The sequence below is a fragment of the Lepidothrix coronata genome, unplaced genomic scaffold (assembly GCF_001604755.1).
Source record: "Lepidothrix coronata isolate B3197 unplaced genomic scaffold, Lepidothrix_coronata-1.0 Scaffold18, whole genome shotgun sequence".
In the NCBI taxonomy this organism is placed as follows: Eukaryota; Metazoa; Chordata; class Aves; order Passeriformes; family Pipridae; genus Lepidothrix; species Lepidothrix coronata.
The window spans coordinates 3,224,027-3,249,310 of record NW_016690198.1 but is presented as its reverse complement, the minus strand read 5'-3'; the positions used below and the strand labels follow the sequence as shown (position 1 = coordinate 3,249,310).

At 41.2% G+C, this 25,284-nt stretch overlaps 1 protein-coding gene across 1 annotated transcript in view; it reads right to left on the bottom strand.

Annotated features, from left to right (window-relative positions):
* The window catches only part of PTAR1 (protein prenyltransferase alpha subunit repeat containing 1), a 35,270-nt gene extending 28,542 nt beyond the window's left edge, over positions 1-6,728 (bottom strand). The window contains exon 1 of the mRNA XM_017807332.1: positions 6,597-6,728. Coding sequence (XP_017662821.1) covers positions 6,597-6,682 — 86 coding nt within the window. The 5' untranslated portion in view covers positions 6,683-6,728. The remainder of the gene's footprint in view (positions 1-6,596) is intronic.
* Between the last annotated feature and the right edge of the window lie 18,556 nt (positions 6,729-25,284).

The window sequence follows — 25,284 nt, the reverse complement described above, 5'->3', positions numbered from 1 at the left end:
CAAACACGGAACTTGTGCCAGCAAACAGAGCAGAAGAGACTCAGCTGTTTAGTTTCAATGTGCCATACCATATTTTATTTTTTCCTCAGGTTTCTCTAGCATGTAACGATATTGAAATAGCAGTTTTAACAGCTTCTTAAAAAAAACCCACAGGTTGTCAAGCATTCACACTTGTTTGGACAGAAAGCAACATTATTTTATATTTTGCATTATGCATAATTTCTCCACCAACTCCTGTTCAGTGGAAAAATTTGTTGCTAGAGAAGGAAATCCTCAGATCTCAGGCAGGACAAAGAAGATTTCTTGTGATCTCAGATAAAAAGTGAATTCCCCACCTCAAGTCTTCTCAATAAAAGATCTATAGATACACTTCGAGTGTCAACCCCTCAACCTCAACTCAATTATCTTAAATGAATTTTGTCACTGGGCACTTGGAGTGTACTGATTTAGTTCTGTGTCCTTACTGGATTACTAATAAAGTAATCACAGTGACACAATGTGCTTGTTTAAGAATTTATTTGCTTATTCGGAAAACAGATTTAATCTTCCATATATCACAACATTAGAAGCCATAAAGAACACAAGTAAGGTGAACTTAAGGTAAGACACTTGCAAATCATATGGTTCTGTTTCCAAACACACACCCAGCTCCCTTAACCTTCCCTGGCCATCTGAGGACAGAGGGAAGAAAAAAACCATTCTCCTACCCCATCACCAACAAGCAACGGGTATCAAACAAATATCCTAATCTGTGCTACTCCATTTAACACAAGTTAAGCTCTTCATGAAGCTAGTCAGATTAAACCTAAAATGACATTCCAATCTACTTATTTCAACACGGTATCTCAATAACCTGAAATTTGTACTTACTACTGGGTCTTTTCTTTTATGAATGTTAAACCCAGACAGCCAAACTACCTGGCCTTGCATATAAGGACCCAAAAGTACCCAAATAAAATGAAGATACAGTCACCCACAGCTTTGTTCATTAACTCTGTGAATTACCTTAAGAATTTACCAGCTGTAACTTACAAAAAGAACACCAAAGCAGGAGAGAAAAACAGTAAACAGCAAGGAGAGAAAAAACCCCAAAGTATACATTCACACCTTCACTTTCTACCAAATACAAAAAGTCTGACTCAGGTGAGCTGTTTCACAACACTGCTCTGAACATGCCAAAATGTCTGACAGGTACAGTTTGCACAAAGCTGACAAGTCAGCTGGGAACACCCCAACTCCAGAGTGCACTCAGGCAGTCAAAACCACAAGAGGACTTGTCCACTGCATAGCAAAATTCACTAAGACACAGTGCAATACAAACAACGGTTTATCTGGTAACTACTCAGTTTTTGCTAGGATGCAAACCAGGATCTGTCATTTGGTAGGAATCTTGTCTCCAACACTGTGTTATTGTTTTTGATGATCATGTGGTTCAGAATCACAGAATATGCCAAATTGGAAGGAACCCACAAGGATCACTGAGTCCAACCCTTAGCCCTGCACAAGACCATTCCCAAGAGTCATACCATGTGCCTGAGAGTGTTGTCCAAACACCTCTTGAGCTCTGTCAGGCTTCATGCTGTGACCACTTCTCCAGGGAGTCTGTTCCACTGCCCAACCATCCTCTGGGTGAAGAACCTTTTCCTAATATCCAGCCTAAACTTTCCCTGACACAATTCCAGGCCATTCCCTCAGGTCCTGTCACTGGTCATCATACAGAAGAGATCAGGGCCCACCCCTCCTCTTCCACTCATGAGGAAGTTGTAGACTGCAATGAGGTCTCCCCTCAGTCTCCTCTTCTCCAGGCTGAACACACCAAGTGACCTCAGCCGCTCCTCATAAGGCTTCCCCTCAAGGCCTTTCACCACCTTCGCTGGCCTGCTCTGGATGCTCATTAATAGCTTCATATCTTTCCTCACATTGCATTTAGTTCCTTAGAAGCAAAAGAATTCACAATGCAAAATACCAGTAAAATGTATTTATATAAGGTGGAGTGCCTATCTCACACACAAAACAATTCATTCAAGCCACCATCTATTTATGCTCCTGAAGGTCCCTCAGGTGTGTGGAAGGACTAAGTCACAGGGCAGGTCTGCCAGCCCAGGAGACCCTATTCAAAAATACCTGCAGCCTCTGCTCCAATCATGTACCTGAGGAAAGATTCTTCACATGCAGACATTGCTGAATTAGTGCTTGCAAAATGAAGCCACTGACCACATAAACTGCCCCTGGCCACACGACAGAAGTTGTGCTTGTTCCTATGACAGGACCACCCAAACTCTTTGCAGGAGGGAGGATGCATGCATTTAGATCAAGTGACAGGTGCAATCTGCTCACAATACTGAAGATGACACCAATTGAGGGCTGCTGTTCATTGGTATTTGTACTGTCAGATGCATCATCTAAAGTAAGGTTCAATTTCTCTACCTAGATTTCCCAGTTTTCTGATATTATTTCTTGAAGTTTAGGAGTTATTCAGTGCTTTCACATTTATTTTCCTCAAATCAAGCACCACAGTCACATTCCAAAAATTTCATGCATTATCTCAAGATACACATAAGAGCGCATTCCTAAAATACACTGTGGAAGCAGTCAGAACTTAGTGGAAGATTTTAGGTGAGTTGTCATGAAGTCTGCAGCCACTACAGTGCTTCTTAAACCTTAGCTAAGATCAGAGATGTGCAAAATGACATCTGTAGTGGCACAATCCAGACCTTGGACATGGCACAACAGTACTGACAAGCCATTGCAGGACCTGCTTCAATAGTCCCTGTCTGTTGACTCAGTCATTCAGTGGCCCTCCCCAAAAGAAACCCTAGCCAACCTACTTTCAACTTTTAAAGCCATGATGATACAAAAAACTTCCTCCTTTCACAAAACTATAATACCACAGTACCACTAGGGAAGGAGGTATTTCGTGTGATGATACCATGATGGGTGTTCAGCTTTAGAGGCCCCATGTGAAGGGACTTTCTCTAATTTCTCTTCTGGAAGATCATCTTTAAAATAACACAACCTCTCACTACAGAGTTAGACAAAGGGTGTTAAATAATGGCTGGGAGATCTAAATGAGGTACAATCAGCGGACATGATGCAACTGCGGTTCTACTGGCAATAAAGACCAGACTCAAGTAGTTGAATATTTCTGCAATTGTAAGAACTTTAATACTGGAAGACAATCCAGAGTATAGGCACAGGTGTATATTTTCATATTAAAATAAGACTCATGAAATTGCTATGTGGATAACGAGTTTACAGCACCTCAGAGGTAGGGAAGAGGGGACCTAAATCCAAGAGTTGAAATTTCTTCTCTTTATTGTGCAGTGTAATATACACTCAATTCTCTTTTACAATTTCAAATAATAGAGTAACTTGCATGTTATGATTAGTGATTATTTTCATGGCACTACCAAAATCTTTCATAAAGAAAAGAACAGTAATACATTACTGAAATCCAAACTACTTCTAGCCCATATTTACTTCTAAAGAAGCTATAAATATGACACTTCTACTGTTTAGGAATTTCCTTTTGTTTGCTCTCACATTAATCTCCACTTGATTGGAAACTTTTGCGGCAGTAACAAAGTTCTGCACTGATAACCCCTCTCACCAAGTACTATAAGCACATTATTTTTACTTATTATGGTATATCTGGAAGTATCAGTGCTGCACAAAAGTATCAAATAATAAAAATTACATTGGCGAGACAAATGTCATACTCCACTACATATAGACTTCACAGAGTATGTTATTTTCTGAATCCCCTGCAGAGAAATTTGTAATCCCATCAAGAGGATCCTTGACTCAGAGCCTTCAAACTTAACAGAACGAAGTGTAGTATTTTTAGAACATTAAGAATGACAAGAATTGAGACAGAAAAAAATATTTGATCTACAGTGACATAAACAATTCTTGGCAAAGCATAAATAGTATCCTCAGATTTTGTACACAAATGCTGGGCTACCATCTAACAGTTCATCTTTCCAGTTATGTCCAACAAATCCATGAACTTTTTTGACAAGCACATCTATTTCTGCTTCACTTTACATGTAAAAGAACAGCAAAGTTCAAAGAAAAAGTATGTATTGATCTGTTCACTGTTGGTGATCTGTCCAGTTCCAGTGGAATAGCTCACATACAAGACTTTGCCAAGACCTGTGGTTGGAAGACTGGGTAAAAATACCTCGCAGTAAATTCAAAAGACGCCTTAGAATATTGAAAACTAGCTGACACAGTTATCTAACTAAGGAAAATGGAGCTATCAGAAAAAAAAGGCAAAAAGAATTTTGCGCTGCATATTTACTTAGAAGTAAGCTCATCTTAAAAAGATATACAGTCCTGTTGCAAATTTAATTTAAAGCAAAAAAAAAAAAAAAAAGAGAAAAACATAAATCCTAAATTCTACTTAGTCTAAAACTGTATTTTCAGAACTTTTCAGTGCAGATCCTATTTTAAAGCTTACAAAACTATGAACCCGCCAAAACAACACATCCATTCTGAGAGACGTGAAGTGGGAAGGTGCACAAACAGTCAAAAACAAGGGTCAGTAAATACAGGCAAAGAGGTGAGTAGGGGACAAAAGTATGACAAGTGAATAGGAACATTATGCCTGTGGCAGATTCCTTGTTTTCAGTGAAGCCAGGCATATCCCACATAAACGAATTCAAGCCTGGATCTGTGACATGCTGAATTCAAGAGGATACCTTCTGTTAGGGACTGCAGCTGGTTACAACTGCATTGGCCACCAGCAGGAGGACAAGGTGCAGATAGATGAAAACATCCAGATAGCAGAGTTGCAACTTACATTAGCTCAGCTGGTTAGAGCATGGTGCTAATAACACCAAGGTTATGCGTTTGATCCCTGTATGGGCCATTCACTTCAGAGCTGGACTCGATGATCCCTCTGGGTCCCTTTCAACTCTGACTATTCTGTGAACTATGTGAACCTTGGTGCTCCAGAGGCAGAGAGGCAGCATAGCAAAGGGCTCACAGCCTACACTGGCCTGCATGGTCCCACTTCAAGTAGTGTCAACCAGTCAAGAAATCTAGCAGACAGAATTGCCACTTTTTCTGCTTTGGGGGATAAACTTGCAGTAGCTTGTGCTTTCTCACCTGAAGCATGACACAGTGCATCAGTCTCACTGCACAGAACTCTTGCAGTGTGCTTTCATCTCTGAGATTATATTTATGACAGAAAACTGCAAGAGCAGCATATCCTTCAAAAACTCAGTTTGCTACCAATAAACAATTCTGGTGAAGGAGTGGGAACTTAGAAGAATCAGAACATTCATTCATAAATATCGACTGTTTACAGCACATTATGCCTCACATGCTAAAAATGAAGCTGAAGGCAAAACACAGTCTTTTTTTAAACAGCATCCATATGCTGCATTTTAAAACCTGAACACCCACCCAAGTTGCTTACTACATTTACAGAAACATGAGGGTATTTATTCTAATTCTCTCTTTTAAGCAAAGGGATAAATTAAGTGCCATAAAATTTCCTACATAATTGCTTAGCCTACCATTTTCTGGAACAGATTAATAGGTCACCACCTCAGAGACTGCAGTGTTCCCAACTGACACAAATACACCTCACTTAAGTTATGAAGGTGTTATTCATTATGTGGTACCTCATTTGCCATAACCAACATGGAGCTTGCATAAATAGATAGAAAGATGCTTCCCTAAACCACTGGTGTCTTAAAACAATGGGTGTGAAGGAAAAAGAAATACAGGAGGTACTTCAAACAGGGTGTCTAAGCTGGTCAACAGTGAAACCGAAAATAAAACACAGACCATCTGCCCCATAGATTGTTGGATAAATCTGATTCTCACAAGGCAGCCATAACTGCAGTTTGTATTTTCACGGTCATTCTGTCTCCTTCAAAACAACACACTGGCATCTCTATCAACAGATACAGATTTGAGGGTGGCATTCACACACTGCACTGTTTGTGTAAGGGTGCAATTCAGTGGGCTTCAACCCCGAGCTTTGTTCCCACCGGCGCCGATGCTCTACCCCAGGCACACACAGACCTCGGTGCGTCCCGCGGGGCTCGGCAGGGCCGACCCACCAGCCCGCAAAGCTCAGCCCCACCCCGACGCTGCGATGAGTTTAACACCAACAAAAGTCAAGCGCGAGGAAAGTTCACTTCAGAACTTTTCTTTGAAAATATACTCATCGCTTCCAGATTCCGGAGGCCCCGCTGGTGTCCGTGACTCGACATCGGTTCTCGCCGCCAGGCTGTGCATCCCCAGCGGCCGCGGCGCTCAGGGGCCCAGGCTCCCGGGGCAGGTCCGCGGCGCTACCGGGGGAAGCTGAGGCGGCTGCAGCACACCGGACACGCGGGGGCACCGCGCCCTGCCCCGACAGGCACAGGTGCCACGGCAGCTCGGAGAAAACCCAGCTGGTCCCCGCGGCCACTCACGGCGTGACCTTGGGCCCGGCAACCGGCACCGGCCCCAGTACCCGGCCCCGGCGGGACCCGCACCCCGCCCGCCCGCCCGCCCGCGGCCGCGGGGCGAGCACGGGGCGGAGGGCGGGCAGCGCTCCCTCCCTTCCTCCCGCCCGGCCCGGCCCCGGCCGCACTCACATGTGCGGGTTGCGCTGGAATGCGTTGTGAATGTCCTTCACGACCCGCTGCACCAGCACCGCCACCTCCTCCGGCGACTCGGCCATGTTCCCGCAGGCCCCGGCGGCCGGCGAACGCTTCCGGGGCAGCGCGAACTGCGGGGAGCGCCGGGCGGGACGCGGGCAGGGGCGGGGGCCGGCAGTGTGCGCGTCATTTTGTCGGCTTCGGCTTCTCTTACTTTAGCAGTCGCGCTAGGCGCTAAACCACGTATCTTTAAACGATGAGCAGGTGTGTATAGCCTTCCTTGACTCCCAAGAGACATGGGAGCGCTTATCTTCAAGGCTGAATGCGGAGAGGCGATTGTAGTTCTGCATCCTAACTCTTGCGTTTGATTGTCGTTTAGAAATTAATACGTTATTCCGAAACAAGTTGTTTCATAAGGCATTAACTGTGCATGACTGAATTGTCTCTTATTTGAAGGCTTGCAGTGTCATCGTCATCATCATCATCATCATCATCATCATCATCATCATCATCATCATCATCATCATCATCATCTGCTTCCCTGTTACCTCCAACCCCCTCCCCCGAGAAGGCCTGGTGGACCCTTCTGTATGTTCTCCTTCAGGAAAAAAAAAAAAAAAAAGACTGGAGAAAACTGTTCAGTCATATGTCATCATAAGTATAAAAAACCAGAAAGGTGGATGTCCCTTAGAGAAACACTGAATGTGTTCTTACCTGCTGAAGTTTGCAGTTTTTTGCTGGATTTGTAAGTAAACCAGCCTAAAAGCTGAGATGTGTTTCATGTTGCCTCTTGCATTTCTGTTAGTTAAATTTTGTTATATTTCAGTGACTGTTGAAAGGTTACAGTGCTTTCTTAGGTTGTTTTCTGCATGCATGTTCCCTGAGAAAATAATTTTAGGTGTTTATGAATACCCTTTTAACCTATAAATTGCTATATTTTTCTACATACATACCTTATTCTTGTTTTCACAAAGTGCTTTGTTTTTGTTCTGTTTAGGCTCATATTCTTCTGGTTGAAAGTTATGTAGAGCACATACCCTGGAACTAGGAGCCAGGATTTCCTGCTTTCCCAATTCCCTTGATTTTCTTTTTTTTTTCATTATTCTGGACTGGGGATTTTGTTACAACACTAATTTCTGTAGATAATCTGAGGATCTTTTGGTGCTCCCACATGTCAAACCATGTAATTGCAGAATTCTGAACTATGCTGGCCAAGCAGAGCTCTTTACTCATAGAATATAGTATGGAGAGAAAGAAAATGCAGTTATGGCAAAGAAGAGATTCACATAGGCATCTTTCTCCAAGAAACTGTAGTTGACTGGGCTGCAGATTTGAAGACAATAGCATCCTGAGACTCTCTCTGGGTTTTTTTCTTCTGAGTTACCTTGTGGATCTCCTAAAATGAGTAAATTAAGGGTCAAACGCTGGAACAGTTCTATTAGACACCTTTTTAATAATGAAACTGTAGCTGCTGGGAAATGCTTGGACGTGAAGACAGGGACTATTACAGGATCGCCACTGGTACGGATTCCAGAGCCTGCCCCAGGACAGTAGGGGGCGAAATAGCACCTTATCCCTCGTGCTTTTAGGGACGTGACCCACCTTGGATTGCAACTCCGGCTGCAGATGGATAGATGGATTCCCTCTCTGTGGCTGTGCCAAGAAAATGCCATGGCTGACTCCTCTTGATGAGAATGCTGTCTAGAATACTGCCTGTGAATTTACAATACGGATTGATGTTTGAATTCTACTCCTAAAAAAACCACGGAGACATAAAAGCATACTGCTCAGGGCCTTTCCTAATATTAAAATCACTTATTGTATATTTTTTTGCACCAAGTAGCTTTGATTGTAGGCTTGTTTACCAATGGATTGTTATAGTTTCATACTACTTTTTTTTTTTTTGGTGAATTTTCCACACCAACAGTCTTTGCTAGAATAAGATTAGCTCAGGTTTGATTGTTTGTCTAGCTCGGGCCTTGATGACTGTCCTATTGAAACGCACACTCGCTAGAATGATTAAGGGAAACCCCATCTCCCTGTAGCTACGATGGAGAGGTCGGCCCAGGTGGGGGGTGGGGTGGGGAGCATTAGGCAATGAACCTTTTAGACTGGAGGGAGGGGAGGCGTGGAATTTATTCCACTTCTGCCCTACTTCTTTGGTGGGGTGAAGTTTTCCACCATTTCCATCCTCTGCTGGTTCTATTGCCTTCGGCACTCGGTGATTGCTTTGTTGAGACTCCCAGAAGCTTGGGAGGGGTCCTGGCTCACCCCCCAACCACACGTGCCCTGTGGACTGCCACTGATGTGAACTGTATGTTTGTTTGGGAATAATTAGTTAGTGGTGATGGATCCCATACTGAGTGGGCCTGAGTCCACCCCTGTTCCCTGGTGGTCTTTACTTGAGGTAACAATTGAATTTGGTGGTGCATATTATTGAGCTGAGTCGTTAGGAAGGAAAAGGACCCTGTGTAAAAAAGCCACACGTGGTTGTGGAGGATTGACCCAGAAACAGTGAGCTCACAGCAGCCACACTAATGTGAGAAGATGAGAAAGGTGCAAGGAATGACAAAGGGATGGGCTGTGGTATGCATTTTAGGGGCTGTTGTGGTACTGCTGCACATTGTAGAACCATCCAGTGGGAAAAAAGTCCCTGCAAGTGCTCATTCACCCTCATAGTGAAAAAGTGTCTCCTGATGTTTCTGGGGAATTGCCTGTGTTTCAGTTTGTGCCCATCACCTCTGGCCTTGTCACTGGGCACATCTGTAAGGAGTCTGGCTCCATCTGCTGTGTGCCTTCCCTTCGGGTGTTTGTACACATTAATAAGATCTGAGCCTTCGCTTCTCCAGGGTGAACAGTCACAGCTCTCTCAGACTCTCCTCAGAGGAGAAATGCACTGCTTCCTTCATCATCTCTGCGTCCCTTTCGTAGGCTCTCTCTGGTATGTCCCTGTTTCCTGTGTACTGGAGAGCCCAGAACTGGACGCAGCACTCCAGTGTGTCCTCAGCAGTGCAGAGCAGGAGCAGGATCACATCCCTCCACCTGCTGGCAACTTTCCTCCTAATGCAGCCCGGGATGTGCTGGCACTTTTTGTTTTGCCACAAGGGCACACTGATAGCATAATGAGCATTTATCTCTGTGTGTCACAGAACTGTGAACTGGACCTCTGAAATTATAATTTCTTGCAGAAATTATGAATGCATGATGAACTGAAAGAGCTGCTTCAATAAAATGTTTGAAGGACTTCGTATTTAGAATTTTCCCATGATCAACCCAAGCCTTTAACCAATGACATAAAGACATACTTATGGAGGGGACCTGATGTGGATGAGAATGGTATACGGCCTCAAAATATGTATGACACTATATGATACAAATACGATTAAAATTTAATCTATTTTAAGCTAAAAGTTTTCTGTATATATCAGTTGGGAAGAGGGATTGCTTAAAAAACAAATAAATATTTAAATAATAAGTGAGATAATGCATGCTGAAGATGACACTTCTTAATTTATTTTGCTGATTTTTGTACCCTTTTTGGCTGTGGAAGGCAGGAGAAGCAATATTTTGTGACAGATACATATTATTAAGACTTCAGCAACAACCTTCCCTGAATGTAGGAAATAATGTCCACCTCTAACAAATTCCTTTAAAACGGTTTAATTCATATCAGTTTTCTGTCATTAATTGTGTACTATTTAAACATTTGTTCATACCAGATGGAATGCAGTAAATCTAGAATCTCAGACTAATAGTGATTGATTTTCAGGAAACTGACAGAATGTGTTTTAGACTCCGAGCCATTTTCTCAGGCTGTCATCCAGATCACTTTAAAATATTCATTATTTTAATTTTTATTATGTCAGTTAAAGAACACTACACATCTGTATGGTGTAAGATATCCATAGCAGAAGAAAAAGTTTGGGAAGATTGTAACAAACTTCAGCCAGTGTAGGTCAGAACTGCTTTTTATTCTGTGCTTCGTTGTTAGTAGGTTAAGTTTCCCTTCCAGGACTGGGAAAAAAGCAGTAAAAAGATGACTTCCAAACTTAGATACTTATGCTCGAAAAGCATAGATAAAATGAAGAAAGGCTGTTTAAATGAAAAGTCATATGCTAGAGGACGTAATGTAGCTTGCAGAGGGAGAGCCTTTGTATGTATTTTACTCCTTTTTTCTGTCCTTCTTTGATCTTTTGGTGCAGATAGAGCTGACCTTACCCAAACTTCACAACCGGATGTTCTGGTGCAACTCTTGGCAGAGACGACTTAGTAGTACTCTGTATTGCATTTTACAAATAGAGGTGTGGTTTATTTTTTTTCTTTGCCTTGAAACCACTGTCATTTAGGTGAAGACCTGTCAGCATGCTATTTACAAATATATTGATTGCACAGTATAATACTTAAGTATGACTATATAGACATAGTGGCAAAATCTTCTGCTAGTCTAGATGTAAAAGAACATGTAATTTATACTACTGTGACAGTATAAAAATATATCTATAATAAAAATAAAATACAACCATAAGAAAAATAAATGTTACTGTCTGTAAGCCTGCTAGCACTATAATGACTTTGAAATAAAGAACACTAAATGATGAAGACTGTTTAACTCCTGGTAGGAAACCAAGGATTTCTAACCTATTTTGGGACATTTTACATGCTGGATCCTTTTAACTTTTGATGGAAAATATGCATGTATCTAAACTCCTGAGAAGTAACTAGTTATACTTTAGGATTATTTTCTGGTGTTTTGTTCTACTCCCCAAATCCAGAAATACCATTTTAAGCATTGTACCATAATGGGGTACAATGCTTAGGCATGGGGTACAATGCAGAGGCACTGTTTGTATCAGTGCTATCCACCCACAAGACTGATTTTATGCAGATCTGTAGCTTTGTGGTATCAGTGATGCAGGTAATCTATGGTTTAAGGTACCACTGTAAGGTACTGGCCTTTTATTTAATATGTATACATCTCTTGCCAAATGAGTCATTTAGATGGTTCTCACTCTAAAACACATACATCAACTTACTCAGTTTTGGTAGGATTTTGTGTTGAACTCCGTTTTTGCATAGATCAGGTGCCCACACTGAACGATTATGCCTGATGCCATATTGGTGTCACCTGTCACATTTTACTTTGTTCTTATTCTTTCTGTCCTTCCCACCCCTGTGTCACCCCTGAGTAATACATACTTAAAGAAATCTAGACAAAAATATCTAGTTAGTATAATTGCTTAAATTTATCTTGACATTGCATCCAAATATGATTTCTCTTCCAAAGAACGCTATATTTGGTTTCTAAAAATCCACACCACCTTCCAAGAGATTGTCCTGGTAATTTGCCTCTGATAAATTAGGATATACAGACTACTCTCAAAAAATAAATTCATAGTTTATCACCATCCTAAGATGAGTTAGAGGGGAGATTTTGTTGTAGTACAAAGTGTGCGTCCCAAAAGTCTATAGACAGTGAAACAGACTCATCACCACCTTCTTTCCCACAAGCATAGAAATCTTAGCTTAATTCTGTTGAATCAATTATGTGTAGTGATTGATTTCCAAGTAAGTAGAAGTGGATAATAAATCTGACATTGAGCTATAGAAAAAGAGCAGCATAGGACCCACAGTCCCTTAGGACTTTAACTGAGTGTTTGTGGTAAATTTTGCATGGACAGCCTGTTTCCACACAGCTCATCAACTACGTTGTCTTTTTGACTGGGAAACAGAAATTAAAATCAGGCCTAGTATGTACAAGTATTGTTCAGAGATACTTTATGTAGGCAAGCACATGCTGTAATGAGTGTGATTACATTGTTCCTGTGTGAATGAAGACATGAGTGACCAGTGGATCCCTGGGCAGCTGAAACCTTTAGTAAATTAAGAACTGTGTCCCGTTTCTCCTCTGGTCTGAGCATTTTTCAGAAGACGAACGTTGGAGAACAGTTTTCAGGCATCTTTTGGAAATACACTTAAAATACAGGACTTAAAAAAGGGCTAATAGGGCTGAAAACATGCAGGCTGTTGCATACTATTGGATAAAGCAGTTTGTTCTGATTAAATGGAGAGTGGTAAATACGTGTTAGAGGTGAAGGGATTAACAAAGGCAGGTTTAAGACTCCTTTGACAACTATATTTAGACCATCAAGTTAAATCTGAGTAATATATATCTGATGACAGTATTGACAACTATGTCTTAAAACTATTAGGACTTATTGATATTTGAGTGTCTTCAAATGCCTTGCAAGTAATTTCATTGAGGCCAACAGAGATATAATGATTTATATTTATATAATGATCTGCAAACATAAAATTTGTTCTTATTTAACTGCTGTCAAAGTTTCAGGTTCTTTTTGATGAGAAGGTGGTCAAACTTGTCATGATCATTAAAAAACTTCAGAAAACTGTAAAAAATACAAAACTTGTCACTGTTACCGAAATGGACCATTACCTAAATGCATACCCCTGAGTCTGGAGTATACATTACCCCATCCAGCTGTAAAAGCTGGCAAGAACATGTCTTGTTATGTTTCTCCAGCTCCAGACAGCCACAATTCTTGGCTTATTAGGAAAGAATTTTCAAAATGCATTTTTTTGGAAATTACGTAGTCTTCTTGCTTTTGCTTCTTTTAATCTCTCAGTGTTTGCTTTGGTTTTTTGCTTCTTTCTTTCTTTTTTTTTTTTTTTTTTGCTTTAGAGCTGTAGTCAGTGTAACATTGTGGAACCAGCTGTGTTACCAAAGCCAGATAATTTTGCCTTTTTTTTTTTTTCCACTGTCTCATCTCAGAACTAAATGGAGATTCCTAAGTGTTGAGTCGAGGCGATAAACAGTAAAATCTTTTTTGTCTTGCAACCAGCAAATAGAATCTTTTCAGGACATTTTAGGAGGCTATTTTCTCAGTGCTTTTAGTTTTTTAATATGCAGATGGCTTAAGCTCAATTCTATGGAACTAAAGTAACTAAAGCCCCCATTCCTAAAACTGACCACTCTTGAGTTACAAATTGTAGGTTTTATTGGGGGATTTTCGTATAAATATTTTTATATATGTTTATTTCATATAAACCTTATTTGATTTCTTTCCCTGTATTTGAAACCTGAAGGAAGGTAAATGGTTCTGCCATTGAATAAGGTAGAACCTAACCTTATTATTTTTATATCTGAAGATGTAAAAGCAGTCTGAGTGTTCTTTTCTTCTTTTTCTTTCAGTACTTTGCAGTACTTTGTATATGAAGCCACCATGCAGCAATGCACTTAAGTGAGAACTTTAAATATGATTGTGCCAAACCACTGGAGCTGTTCCGAACATGAAACCTTAATTGGATTAAGTTTCCACAAAAGCAGCATAACACTTCAAGTGAAAGACTTTTAGTCTTTCCTCCTCCTGTATTTTGTCTGTCCAGTTACCATCAAAAATACTCCATGTATTACTTATTTTCTTCCATTGCTTATGAACCTAGAAAAACCCAGAGTAACATTTAATTTTAAACACCTTATTTGTATTAATTTGTTTGGTATTTCTTATAGTTGAATTAGTCACAGCAGTAGCCATATTTAGTAAATCTGTGCATGGCATATATCTTTCACATGGTATTTACTGTGTCTTAGAGCTAGCTCTGTTACTAAAACAGTTTGTTACTGAGGAAAAAGAATCAACAACCCACATAATAATAGATGGAACACCCTTCACTGCATCCTTACTTACTTGCATACTTCTTTTGCTGTTTCTGTAAATGAGCAAAACTGATAGTGTTTGAACTATCCAGTAATTTTCATATATCAACAAGAGGTGTGTAAATAGCTTCTGTTGACAAATACCTGGAGTCTAAATAAAGCATTTACAACAAGTTTGCAACTATTGCTGTATAGTAGTTGCAGAATAATAGTTCCCTCTAGTTGTAGAAGAAACTAAGTCTTGGTAAGTTAACATTGAGAGATATTGAACTGAGATATTGAACTCTAAGTGCTTCTTAAGAAGAAATTACCATCTCAGGAAACGAAAGAATGTTAACTGTCGTGTATTTGCTATGGGCATACCTGGAAAATAAACTCTTGCCTACAGGTAAGAATTATATGTTCCTTTTTTCCTTTTTATTTGAAGGTGGATCCAGAAATTGGAGAAAACAGAAAACAAGAGTTGTGTTGGGCATGGAAGCAAAGCTACACCTGGACTCAGATTTTAGATTTTGCAGAGGCTGTTTTGGAGGCTGATGGAATAAGCCTTTCTTATTTTCATAAATGGCTCTTCTTGTGTTGCATTTGCATTAGACTCACTTGGTAAAGACTGTATTTTCAGGGCTTTATCCTGTTTCTCCAATAATTTTGTCAGGTTTTAAGCTGGTCTTAGTCTGCTTTGCGAACAGTATAAAAAAAGATAAAGTGTTTTAAGTGTAAAAGTGAGTCTACATCATGCCTATTGTGTATGTCAAGTTCATGACAGGCACTTAAGATACTCCTAATCCTATTGGAGCATCCTAGTACGAGAACTACCACTCATTGCAACAAAACAAACACACCAGGAGAGACAACTGATGGTTCTGTTCTTGCAAAATATTCTCTTATAAAAAGATGAATGAGAGACAGATCTTACATATTTTTTGCTCAGCAGCAATGTAGAGCAGCAGGAGAAAAAGAATGTAACTAACCAGGTAGACCTGAAAGTTACTACCTGCCTAACTCTTGCCTAGGCGTTCAATTTCAATAGGAGTTAGGTCAAAAGACCAAGGTATCTGGAGGGTTTTAGTTCTGGCATTGTATTTCTTCCCTTGAAATCAACGGCTTTCCAATAAATCATAGAATTATAGAAGATGCTGAGTTGGAAGGAACCCCTCAGGATCATAGCATCCAACTCCCAGCCCTGCACAGGACACCCCAAGAATCACACCATGTGCCTGAGATCGTTGTCCAAACACTTCTTGAACTCTGTCAGGCTTCGTGCTGTGACCACTTCCCTGGGGAACCTGTTCCAGTGCTCAACCACTCTCTGGATGAAAAGCCCTTTCCTGATATCCAACCTACACCTCCCCTGACACAACTTCAGGCCATTCCTTTGGGTCCTGTCACTGGTCACCAAAGAGAAAGATCAGTGCCTGCCCCTCCTCTTCCCCTCATAAGGAAGTTGTAGACTGCAATGAGTTCTCCCCTCAGTCTCCTCTTCTCCAGGCTGAACACAGCAAGTGACCTCAGCTGTTCCTCATACGGCTTCTTCTCAAGGCCCTTCACCATCTTCATTGCCCATTTGGGCACTCTATGATAGCTTTATATCTCTCGTATATTCCAGTGCCCAAAACTGCACACAATATTCAAGGTGAGACTGCCCCAGTGCAGAGCAGAGTGGGACAATTCCCTCCCTTGATTGGCTGATAATGCTTTGCCTGATGCCCCGCAGGTCATGATTGGCCTTCCTGGCTGCCAGGGCACTGCTGACTCATATACAATTTGCCATTGACCGGGAATCCCAAGTCCCTTTCCACAGCACTTCTCTCCACCCTCTCATTTCCCAGTGTAAACACAGAACCAGAGTTACCCTGTCCCAGACTAAACCCTAAGTCTTCAACAGGATCAGTTTTAAGTCATGAAAAGTGCTTTTAAAAATCTTTTATATTAATTTCAGGAACTCGTAGCTGAAGAGTGTCATAACTGCAGAAATAGTATATTTAAGAGATGGATTGCTCTTTTAATGATAATATTGTTTTTAGCTGTGGTGATGTAGGGACAGATAGGAGAAAAGATATACTAGTTAGACCAGGTAATTTAGTAGAAAAAATACACAAACTTTTCAACATGTGAGTACTTTCTTGAGATAATTTTACTGATAGGAGATTTAGAAGAGTAGAAGTTAACTTGTAGAGGATTACTTAATATATTAGGGTGTCAAAAAAAAGTTTTCAGACACATGAAATCTAATAAAGAAGTAACAAATTCCTGACTAAAATAATTTAAAATGGTACTTGGGATGTGCTTTCAGCATCTGTTTAGGCCTGTTGATGATTGTGCTACTTCTGGGATAGGCATTCCTTCTTTATGTGACTGTAGGTTTAGACGGTGAAACTAGGTTGCTAAATGTATTCATCAGCTAGACATATTTCAGTGAAAAAGATTAAACACGAAGAAAACTTTTGAAACATGGAGTGTCATGAGGGAGAGAACTGAAGACTGTTATTCCTCTAGGAGCAAAAGAACCTCATAATTAGCATCTGTGAAACAGGAAAATCAGCAGAAGTTTGGGAAAGACTGTAAAAGATCATAAAGTAAATGTGTCTTCACTGATTTGGTATGTTTAGTTTCAGCAGAAGTGTGAATTTTGTTTAACAGGCTCATCTTTTTTGGATGTCTTCACTGAAAATCAGATTGAGAGGTAAAAATAGAGTGCAACTTTTGAGGGAATATTGCATAGGATTAGGATATAATTATTTTAGTCTTCCTCTAGATTGTCAGTAAAGAGCCAGTTGCTAAAGGTACTATAGTTGCAGATTTCCTGCCATTGTTACAACGTAGGTTTAATTGCTGTTTCATGTGTTTAGAGCTAAATCACTTCTGTATATTCTTGCCAGAATATTAGTTTATTGATCTTTCAGTTTTATTAACGGCAATAAATCACTTATGGTAAAAACTAGTATAATAACTTAGCATATAATAGGTATGAAAATTAAGCGATGTTAAAGCTGATAAATTATAGTAACTATTAGTTAAAGAGGTTGATTGTCATTGAATTTCCTGAAATATTTCATAGTTTAATCTGGTGGAAACAGTACGTTATTGTGATACCAAAGAACCTAGAAAACCCATGTCTTACAGTTTCTTTAGTGTTTGCTGTCTACCTACAGCATCCTAGCCTAAAAGGGGTAGAGCTGAAGAGGGGCTGAAGAGCAGAGGTCAAAGGTTTGAGTGAACAGGGCTACATGTGGGTGGTGCCAGGTCACCAGTGCTGTTCCTCAGGGTTCAGCTCTAGGGCCAGTTCTGTTCAATGTATTTATCAACAAACCGAATGTAGGAGTGGAAGGCATTAGCAAATTTGCTGATGATACCAACCTGGGAGGTGCTGTTGACTCTTTTGAAGGCCAAGAGGCATCTGGATAGATTGGAGCATTGAGCTGGGATTAATGGGATGAAATTTAATGAATTAAAATGCCAAATCCTGCACCAAGGAGTGTCTGCATTAGGCCCTGTCTGATCCTGTACCTATCTTTGTCCCTACTCTTGTGTGAGAAAACCTTATTTTTTAGTTGAGGGGGGGACAGAATAGGGTGGCAAAGAAGACTGTTGGTGATGAATGGAGAATGCAAAGCTGGTAACAGGATAGTTATGAGTGTGAGAGAGACCCACATATGCATGTTCAGATCCATGTCTTCTATTCTACTCTGCCTGTCCAGAAGTCAAAGTCTATGGAGCAAAATTAGAAGAATCAGAATTACTAGACTTCTGTGTCGGGCAGCAGATGCCACGTGAATTTGATGGCTAAAACCAAGGACACAGCAGGACATTCTTACATTAGGCCTGCTTCACTGGAAGAGCCTAAGAACATATATTCCTAAGGAACAGACAGTGCAATTTTTTGCAGTTGTTCATGCCAGTACAACTCAAATTTGGGTTTTTTTTAGTGTGTTGCAATACATGCTGTTCTATTCTACCTTGGACATAAAAAACACAAGCATCTGGTGATAACCATGTTAAGCGTCCCACAATATAAAAAACACCTCCAAAACCAAACCAAACCAAATCAACCAACCAAACAAAAAAACCCAAAAAACCCAAAAAAACCAACCAATCAACCAAAAAAAACCTGAAAACCCTTTCATATTGTGATATTTATAGGGGAGGTGTGCTGTACCAAATAAATCAGTGCTTGCAGGGGTTGTCTCATACATCTACACTAGTGTGCTCCTCACACACATTGAGGCATTTCATGCTAAGTACATGTAGTGGGTTTCTGTGGCTGCGTTTTGGTAGTGGTGGGGGTCTACAGGAGTGGCTTCTGTTAGAAGCCGCTAGAAGCTTCCCCTGTCCTGTGGAGCCAATTCCAGCCAGCTCCAGGACAGACTTCCTGCCGCTGGCCAAGGCCAAGGCCAAGTCAATTAGGAGTAACAGTAACACCTCTGTGATAACATATTTAAGAACAGAAGGTTGTGGCACAGAAAGAATTCCAGCCAGGGAAGAGTGGTGCGAGAACACAGGAACAACAACGTAGACACCAAAGTCAGTGCAGAAGGAGGGGCAGGAGGTGCTCCAGGTGCCGGAGCTGAGGTCCCTGCAGCCCGTGGTGCAGACCATGGTGGAGCAGCTGTGCCCCTGCAGCCCATGGAGGACCATCGGGGTGCAGAGACCCACCTGCAGCCCATGGAGGAACCTGTGCTGGAGCAGGTGGATGCATGAAAGAAGCTGTGACCCCATGGGAGGCCCAGGATGGAGCAGGGTCCTGCCTGGCACCTGCAGCCCATGGAGAGGGAAGCCCACGCTGGAGCAGGTTTTTCTTGGGTAGGACTTGTGGCCCCTGTGGGGGACCGGCGCCAGTACAGCTCATTTGTGAAGGATTGCACCCCATGGAGGAGTGACCCAGGGAACAGCAGTTTGGGAAGAACTGGTACCCTAGGGATGGACTCATGCCGGAGGTCCATCAAGGACTGTCTCCCATGGGAGGGACCCCGCGGGAGCAGGAGAAGGACTCCTCTCTCTGAGCAGCAGCAGAAACAACAACTGACCGTAACCCCCATTCCCCGTCCCCCTACACTACTTGGGTGGAGGAGGGAGAACGTAGAAGGAGGGTGGGGGGAAGGTGTTTTTAAGATTGTTTTATTTCTCACTATTTGGCTCTTATCCTGTTAGTAATAAATTTAAGTACTATCCCCACTTTGAGCCTGTTTTGCCTATGAAGGTAATCAGTAACTGATCTCTCCCAGCTGTTATCTCAACTCATGAATCCTTAGCTGTTTTTTTTCTCTCCTCTGGCCAGTTGCAGAGGGAGAGTGAGAGTGGCTTTAATGGGTACCTGGCATCCGGCCAGGGTCAACCCACTATAGTACACATTGTTCTCATGATGTTTGTTTCTTTCTCCAAGATATTGCTTTCCCATGCACCTCAGAATAGAGTGATGGTGTTGATTTTGGCTATTGCTGTGAGAAAAATAATGATTGTGACTTGATTTTTTATTTTGATGATGGAGAAATTGCAAAAGGAAAATTAATTTCAACTATCATTTGGACACTCAAAAAAAAAACCAACCATGAAATTTACTACTGTCACTATTTTAAATTTTCAGTACTTCTGCTGACCTTGCTCACTCTTTTTGCTTTCCTCCTTCTTCCCCTGCACTAAACTTGCAGAGATTTAAAAGCAAAAACATGAGAGAAAGCTTACCATTGTCTGTAAATTTTCAGTGACTCCAGAATGAAATCAAAGAATTTTTGTGCTTCAGCTCAGAAAAAGTCCAAAGAGCATAGTTATTGAAGTTGGAGGTGTTTAACAGAGGAGGAGAACTTTTAAAAGAGACCAAGTAAATGCAAAAAGGAAGTGGATTGCTAAAATTGGAAGCGTGAACTAAAATTTAACTCTCTCTTCCTATACACAAGTGATGAAAACTGTTGAGAAATGACTATTTTATCCAATTTATTCTCATGTGAAGGAAAAGTTTGATTTAAGAAGCAGGGTCAAATTCTCATTTTAGGCCTATATGTTATGTATTTTACTATTTTTTTTCAAGTTAGAAGAGTGGAAAAAAATGTTACAAGTAAATACTCATAGAATTAATCATAGAAGATTCCTGAGTTAGAAGGAACCCACTAGGATCATCGAAGTCCAACTCATGGCCCTGCACAGGACAGCCCCAAGAATCACACCATGTGACTGAGAGCCTTTTCCACAACATCCTAGCTGTAGTTCTCACTACATGCCCCCCCCCCCAAAAAAAATATGAGAGGTTACTTATTTAAACTGTAGGAACAAGTACTCCTCATCTGTCTTGATATTTATTTTGCTCTCTTATGCTAATGAACATGAGCAGATGGAACAATTGCTATTAAACTAGGAGATAGTAATAGCATTTTAACCAATCTAAATATAGCTAAGATAACATGAAACATGTTTCAGACTGTTATTGTGTCTTGTACTCTGTTCCTTACTCTTTGCAACCAGCAGAGAGGGACTTTTATCCCTGTACATTCCTGAGCCCTGGTTATGCTGACAGCCCATGCAGGAACAGCTCTTCCAGAAGATATGTAGACAGAGAGAAGGCCTCAAAGCCATCTCTGTGACCATTCTCCCCACTCTGTTCTGTTCCACTGGACTGTTTCTGTTTCACGTTTCAGCAATAACTGCAAATAAAATACTTGTGGCAATGGCACACAAAACAGAGCACCCATGAAGGTGTATGAGCTAAGTAGATAGCAAAACATGTTTTCTTTGTGAAGAGAGTTTTTGCAATGGGAATCTTGGGTATAGCAAATCCCTATCCTCTTAGTTTTTACTCTAGAAAGAATTGTGCTTTAAAATAGGAAACCCATTCTCTCAAAGAGATATACTGGAGTTATCAGGTCACATTTCTGTTACACGGTACTAAAAGTGCAGACCAAATCATATCAGTAGTGAAAGACCTTTTGTTTCCTCATTTCTATTCTCCCTAGTTCAAGAGGAGTTGGAGGAAAGTGGTTGTTACTTCAATGACCTCTTTCTAAAACAACTGAAGAATAGTTTTTAGCTTGCTGGGGAAACTGGAACAAAGTAGGAAGCCTTAAACATATTTCTTCAGCCTGAAGTGTAATATGTCTATAAAGGCCTTTTCATTGTTTTGATGGTTTACCGGGTCATACGTGACCTTTTCAAGGTCTTGTAGATATGGTCTTTTTAGATGGAGCTTCAAGTAATTAGAAACATATAAACACTTCCTAAATGTACGAATTATCTGCTAATAGGACTAATCTGAAGTCCTAGACCACAGGAATGTGAACTTAGAACTTTTTACATGGGTCACCATAACCTTGCTGCAGGCATCTCAGATACTGCTCGCATCTAGGTTAATAATTCCTTTGACATCTGGCAATAATGACAAATAAAACTTTCAAAATATGGATATCTGATATGCTAAACAGCTGTGTCAATTAGTGTAGTAGGGCTGGAATCTCTCTCCTAGTGAGTACCAAGACTGCTGGCTCAGCTGGACCCTGATGGGTCTCTCGAGATGCTGGCTTAGGCGACACCATTTTCTGCTGCTCCATGCACGGAGAGCTTTGCAGGCTTTTGTGTGGGCACAGGCTGGGCTGCAGTGCAGCAGCATGGGCTGCAGGAAGGCATACTGCAGTTACACTGGCATTGTACCCTTAGTGGCATGTAAAACAGAGCAGAGCCAATGAGATCTGCACCTAAGTAGGAAAAAAAGAAGTAGTGTAGCCTGGCCGCCTTTTACACTGTTGAGGTGTTCTTACAGCCAAAGGCTCTTCAGCGTGGACCTGGTTTTTTGTGCATGTTGATAATTCAGGTTTTGTTTAGGAAACTCAGCAGGAGGAAATCCTCTGTCTCCTGGGCCATGGGCCCACAGAATGCCCCCCTTCCCAGCTGATGCTGGCCACTGTCATCTCCACTCTCTCAGCACTTGATGGTCACATGGGGCTGTTTCACAGGGAAGGCTGTGTGGCTCCAGCAAAGCAGTGTTTGATGAAGCTGCATCTTCTGGTATGGGCTGTAGGAGCCTGCATTTCCATTTGTTGCACAGATAAAACTTCGTGTATGAAAAAGCTAGAGTTTGCTCTGTTTTCCTTCTTTGGTTCATCTATGTACTTCTTTTGCCTAATATTAAGTGTTAGCTTCAAATGTTACAGAATATTTTTGCAGAAATTGCCCTAGTTTCTCATGGTCTAGTAGTAACTTTATAATGATATATTTGGCCTATGTTGTGACCTACTATATGCAGGAAGAGTTATTTCCAATAAATCCTGTCTGCTAAATCTTCTCCTATTTTTTAAGAGAATTTCTCTTCTGTTTGGGACACAGGAATCTGAATTGTCTCAATTACTATCCAAAAAGGCAGAGTAAACCATAAGAAGTGGCTGTTCTTTTTAAGAAATAAATCCATAATTGATCCTGATTATAGTATCCTACTGTGGAAGCCACCCAAGAAGAAAGACACATGGCTCCCAGCCTTGAAGATAACAGCCTAGTGGCCACAAATTTTACGTTTTGCATGGAAACTTGAGCATCAAGAAGAAAAAAAGCCACTTGGAGACCTAGTTACAGAGCGGGCTAGTATGGGAGAAACAAAAACACATAGATGAACTTGTTTGACATAATTTCCTTTACCATTGGAGAGTATGTGGGAGTAAGTAGACAGTTTACTGTAATGCCTGCCTTGCTGAAGGACCTTTTCCTATGGTTCATCACTCAGGACGCACATGTATGTACTTCATACATGGTGTACTCTGAGATGGGGCAGGGGAAACTTGTGCAGATCTGGCTGGGTGTTTCAATACATGGATGTTAACAAAGAGGCAGCACAAACACACGTTGCACCATGTGTGATTTCTCTCACCATGCGCAGTGCCAGGAGGTTGGTGCGTGCCCTCATGCCCTGTGTTAGGAGAGGCAAAATGCATCAGTAGCACAATGTTACAGTGATACTGCATGCCAGGGTGCACACTACGCCTTTGGGTTTTGTGCACAGTTTTCCACTAAAAAGTCTCTGGAACAGGGTGAGATCTCCACCTATCCCCATGTGCCCTGTCTGTCTGGGAGATGAACCTGATGGTGCTGACAGATCACCTAAGGAATACAAAGAGACTAAGTGTTTGAACAGTTAATTGAAGAAATATTATGAACTTTCTCGATTTGTTTGTTGATACTGCTGTTAAGAAAAAAGAAAATCACAAATCTGGATGTCTTTTCAATTAGTATTAACCATCTGTCTAGTTTAGTCTGCTCCTTTTCTGGCAGAACTTTTACTTTTGTGGTTCTGTTCTTTCTGATTATGAAGCAATCCCCAATGGCATGTCAGAAATCACCATTACAAATGCTGATAATTGTTCTGGGGTTAGCTTCAAGGGCTTTTAACACACAAAAAGTTAAATCTGTGTCTGAAACTGTGTAGTCATTGGTTCCAAATGCAAATTGCCCTCAGTTGTGAACACCCTCCAACTTCTTTTAACACGGGAATGCTTGTCAAATGCAAATCAGAACTTAATCTCTGGGACATCACTTCTAAGGGGAAGGGGAGTTTGCCAAGGAACTAGCTGAATACAGTGGAGTGGCTGGAAGTCCACAGTTGGAAATGGTGAAGGTGGAAGAGGTCGGAGATTCTTTGTACCAACAAAACTTTGCCCTGAAAATAAGCAGTGGCAGAAATGGTAAACATATGTCACAGCTGTATACAAATCACTTGAAAGGCAAAAGAAAAAGTGTGCAAGGCTGTTTTGCAGGCAGATTAGTGCTCCTGCCTAAAAGACCAGGCTTCTCTTGTGTGTTATTCTGCCTGCCTTGATTTCATGTGAGTTTGCTGACTTTTATATCTGATTGGATGAGACTAGGAATTGACCCATTGCCTGTTATGTGCACCTTTAAGTCACAGAGAAAACTTAAATGGTGTGTATAGGGACAAGAAGTGGGTTTAAGTTTGCATCCCAGTGAACTAGTAGCTGTCTTGCCTACAAATGAGGTGATATTCTGAACATGAATCTACATTCTGTTCCAAGAGAAAGGGGAATTTCTGATCTAGTGTTATGGTGGGTTTTAAAATATATTTGAAAATTTGAATTTCATATTTAGGAAGAAAAGCACAGTAAGGCAAAGAAAATAACCTATTCATTCAGTAATTAATTTTAAAAAGTACTGGTTTGTTTCTGTTCTGAAAGCAGAAATCTTGATCCTCTGCTGTGATGTGCCAGATGAGCTGAGGCAAGATGCCTTTCATGACCATCATGGATTTATTCCCTAATTGTCCTTTGGATCTTTCTTGGAGACAATTCCTAACCATATTGCTCAGAGGATTCTTAAAATGACATGTTCCTGTATTAAGACCTCTGATGTTCTTTAGAATCATATGAATCATAAATCATAAAATCATTTAGGTTGGAAAACACCTTTTAGTTTGGGCCTTAAGTCCAACTGTAAACCTAGCACTGCCAACTCTACCACTATACTGTGTTCCCAACTGCTATGTCGGCACATCTTTTAAATACCTCCAAGGACGGTGATTCCACTACTTCCCTGGGCAGCCTATTCCAGTGCTTGGCAACCCTATTGCTGAAGAATTTTTTTTGTAATATCCAATCCAAACCTTCCCTGGTACAACTTGAGGCCATTTCCTCTCTTCCTATTGCTTATTACCTCAGAGAAGACACTGACACCCACTTTGCTTCCAGCACTTTTGAGGTAGTTCTGGAGAGTAATAAGGTTTCCCTGAGCCTCCTTTTCTCCAGGCTAAACAACCCCAGCTCCCTCAGCCTCTCCTCATAAGACTTATGCTCCAGACCTTTTAGCAGCTCTGTTGCCCTTCTCTGGACACACTGCGGTACCTCAATGTCTTTCTTGTGGTTAGGGGCCCAGAACTGGACACAGGACTCAAGATGTGGCCTCTCCAGTACCAAGTACGGGAGGATGGTCACTACCCTGGTTCTGTTGGCCTCACTATTGCTGTATGAGACAGGATACCCTTGGCCTTCTTAGCCACCTGGGCACACTGCCGATATCCATCTGGCCCTCAGCTGGCAC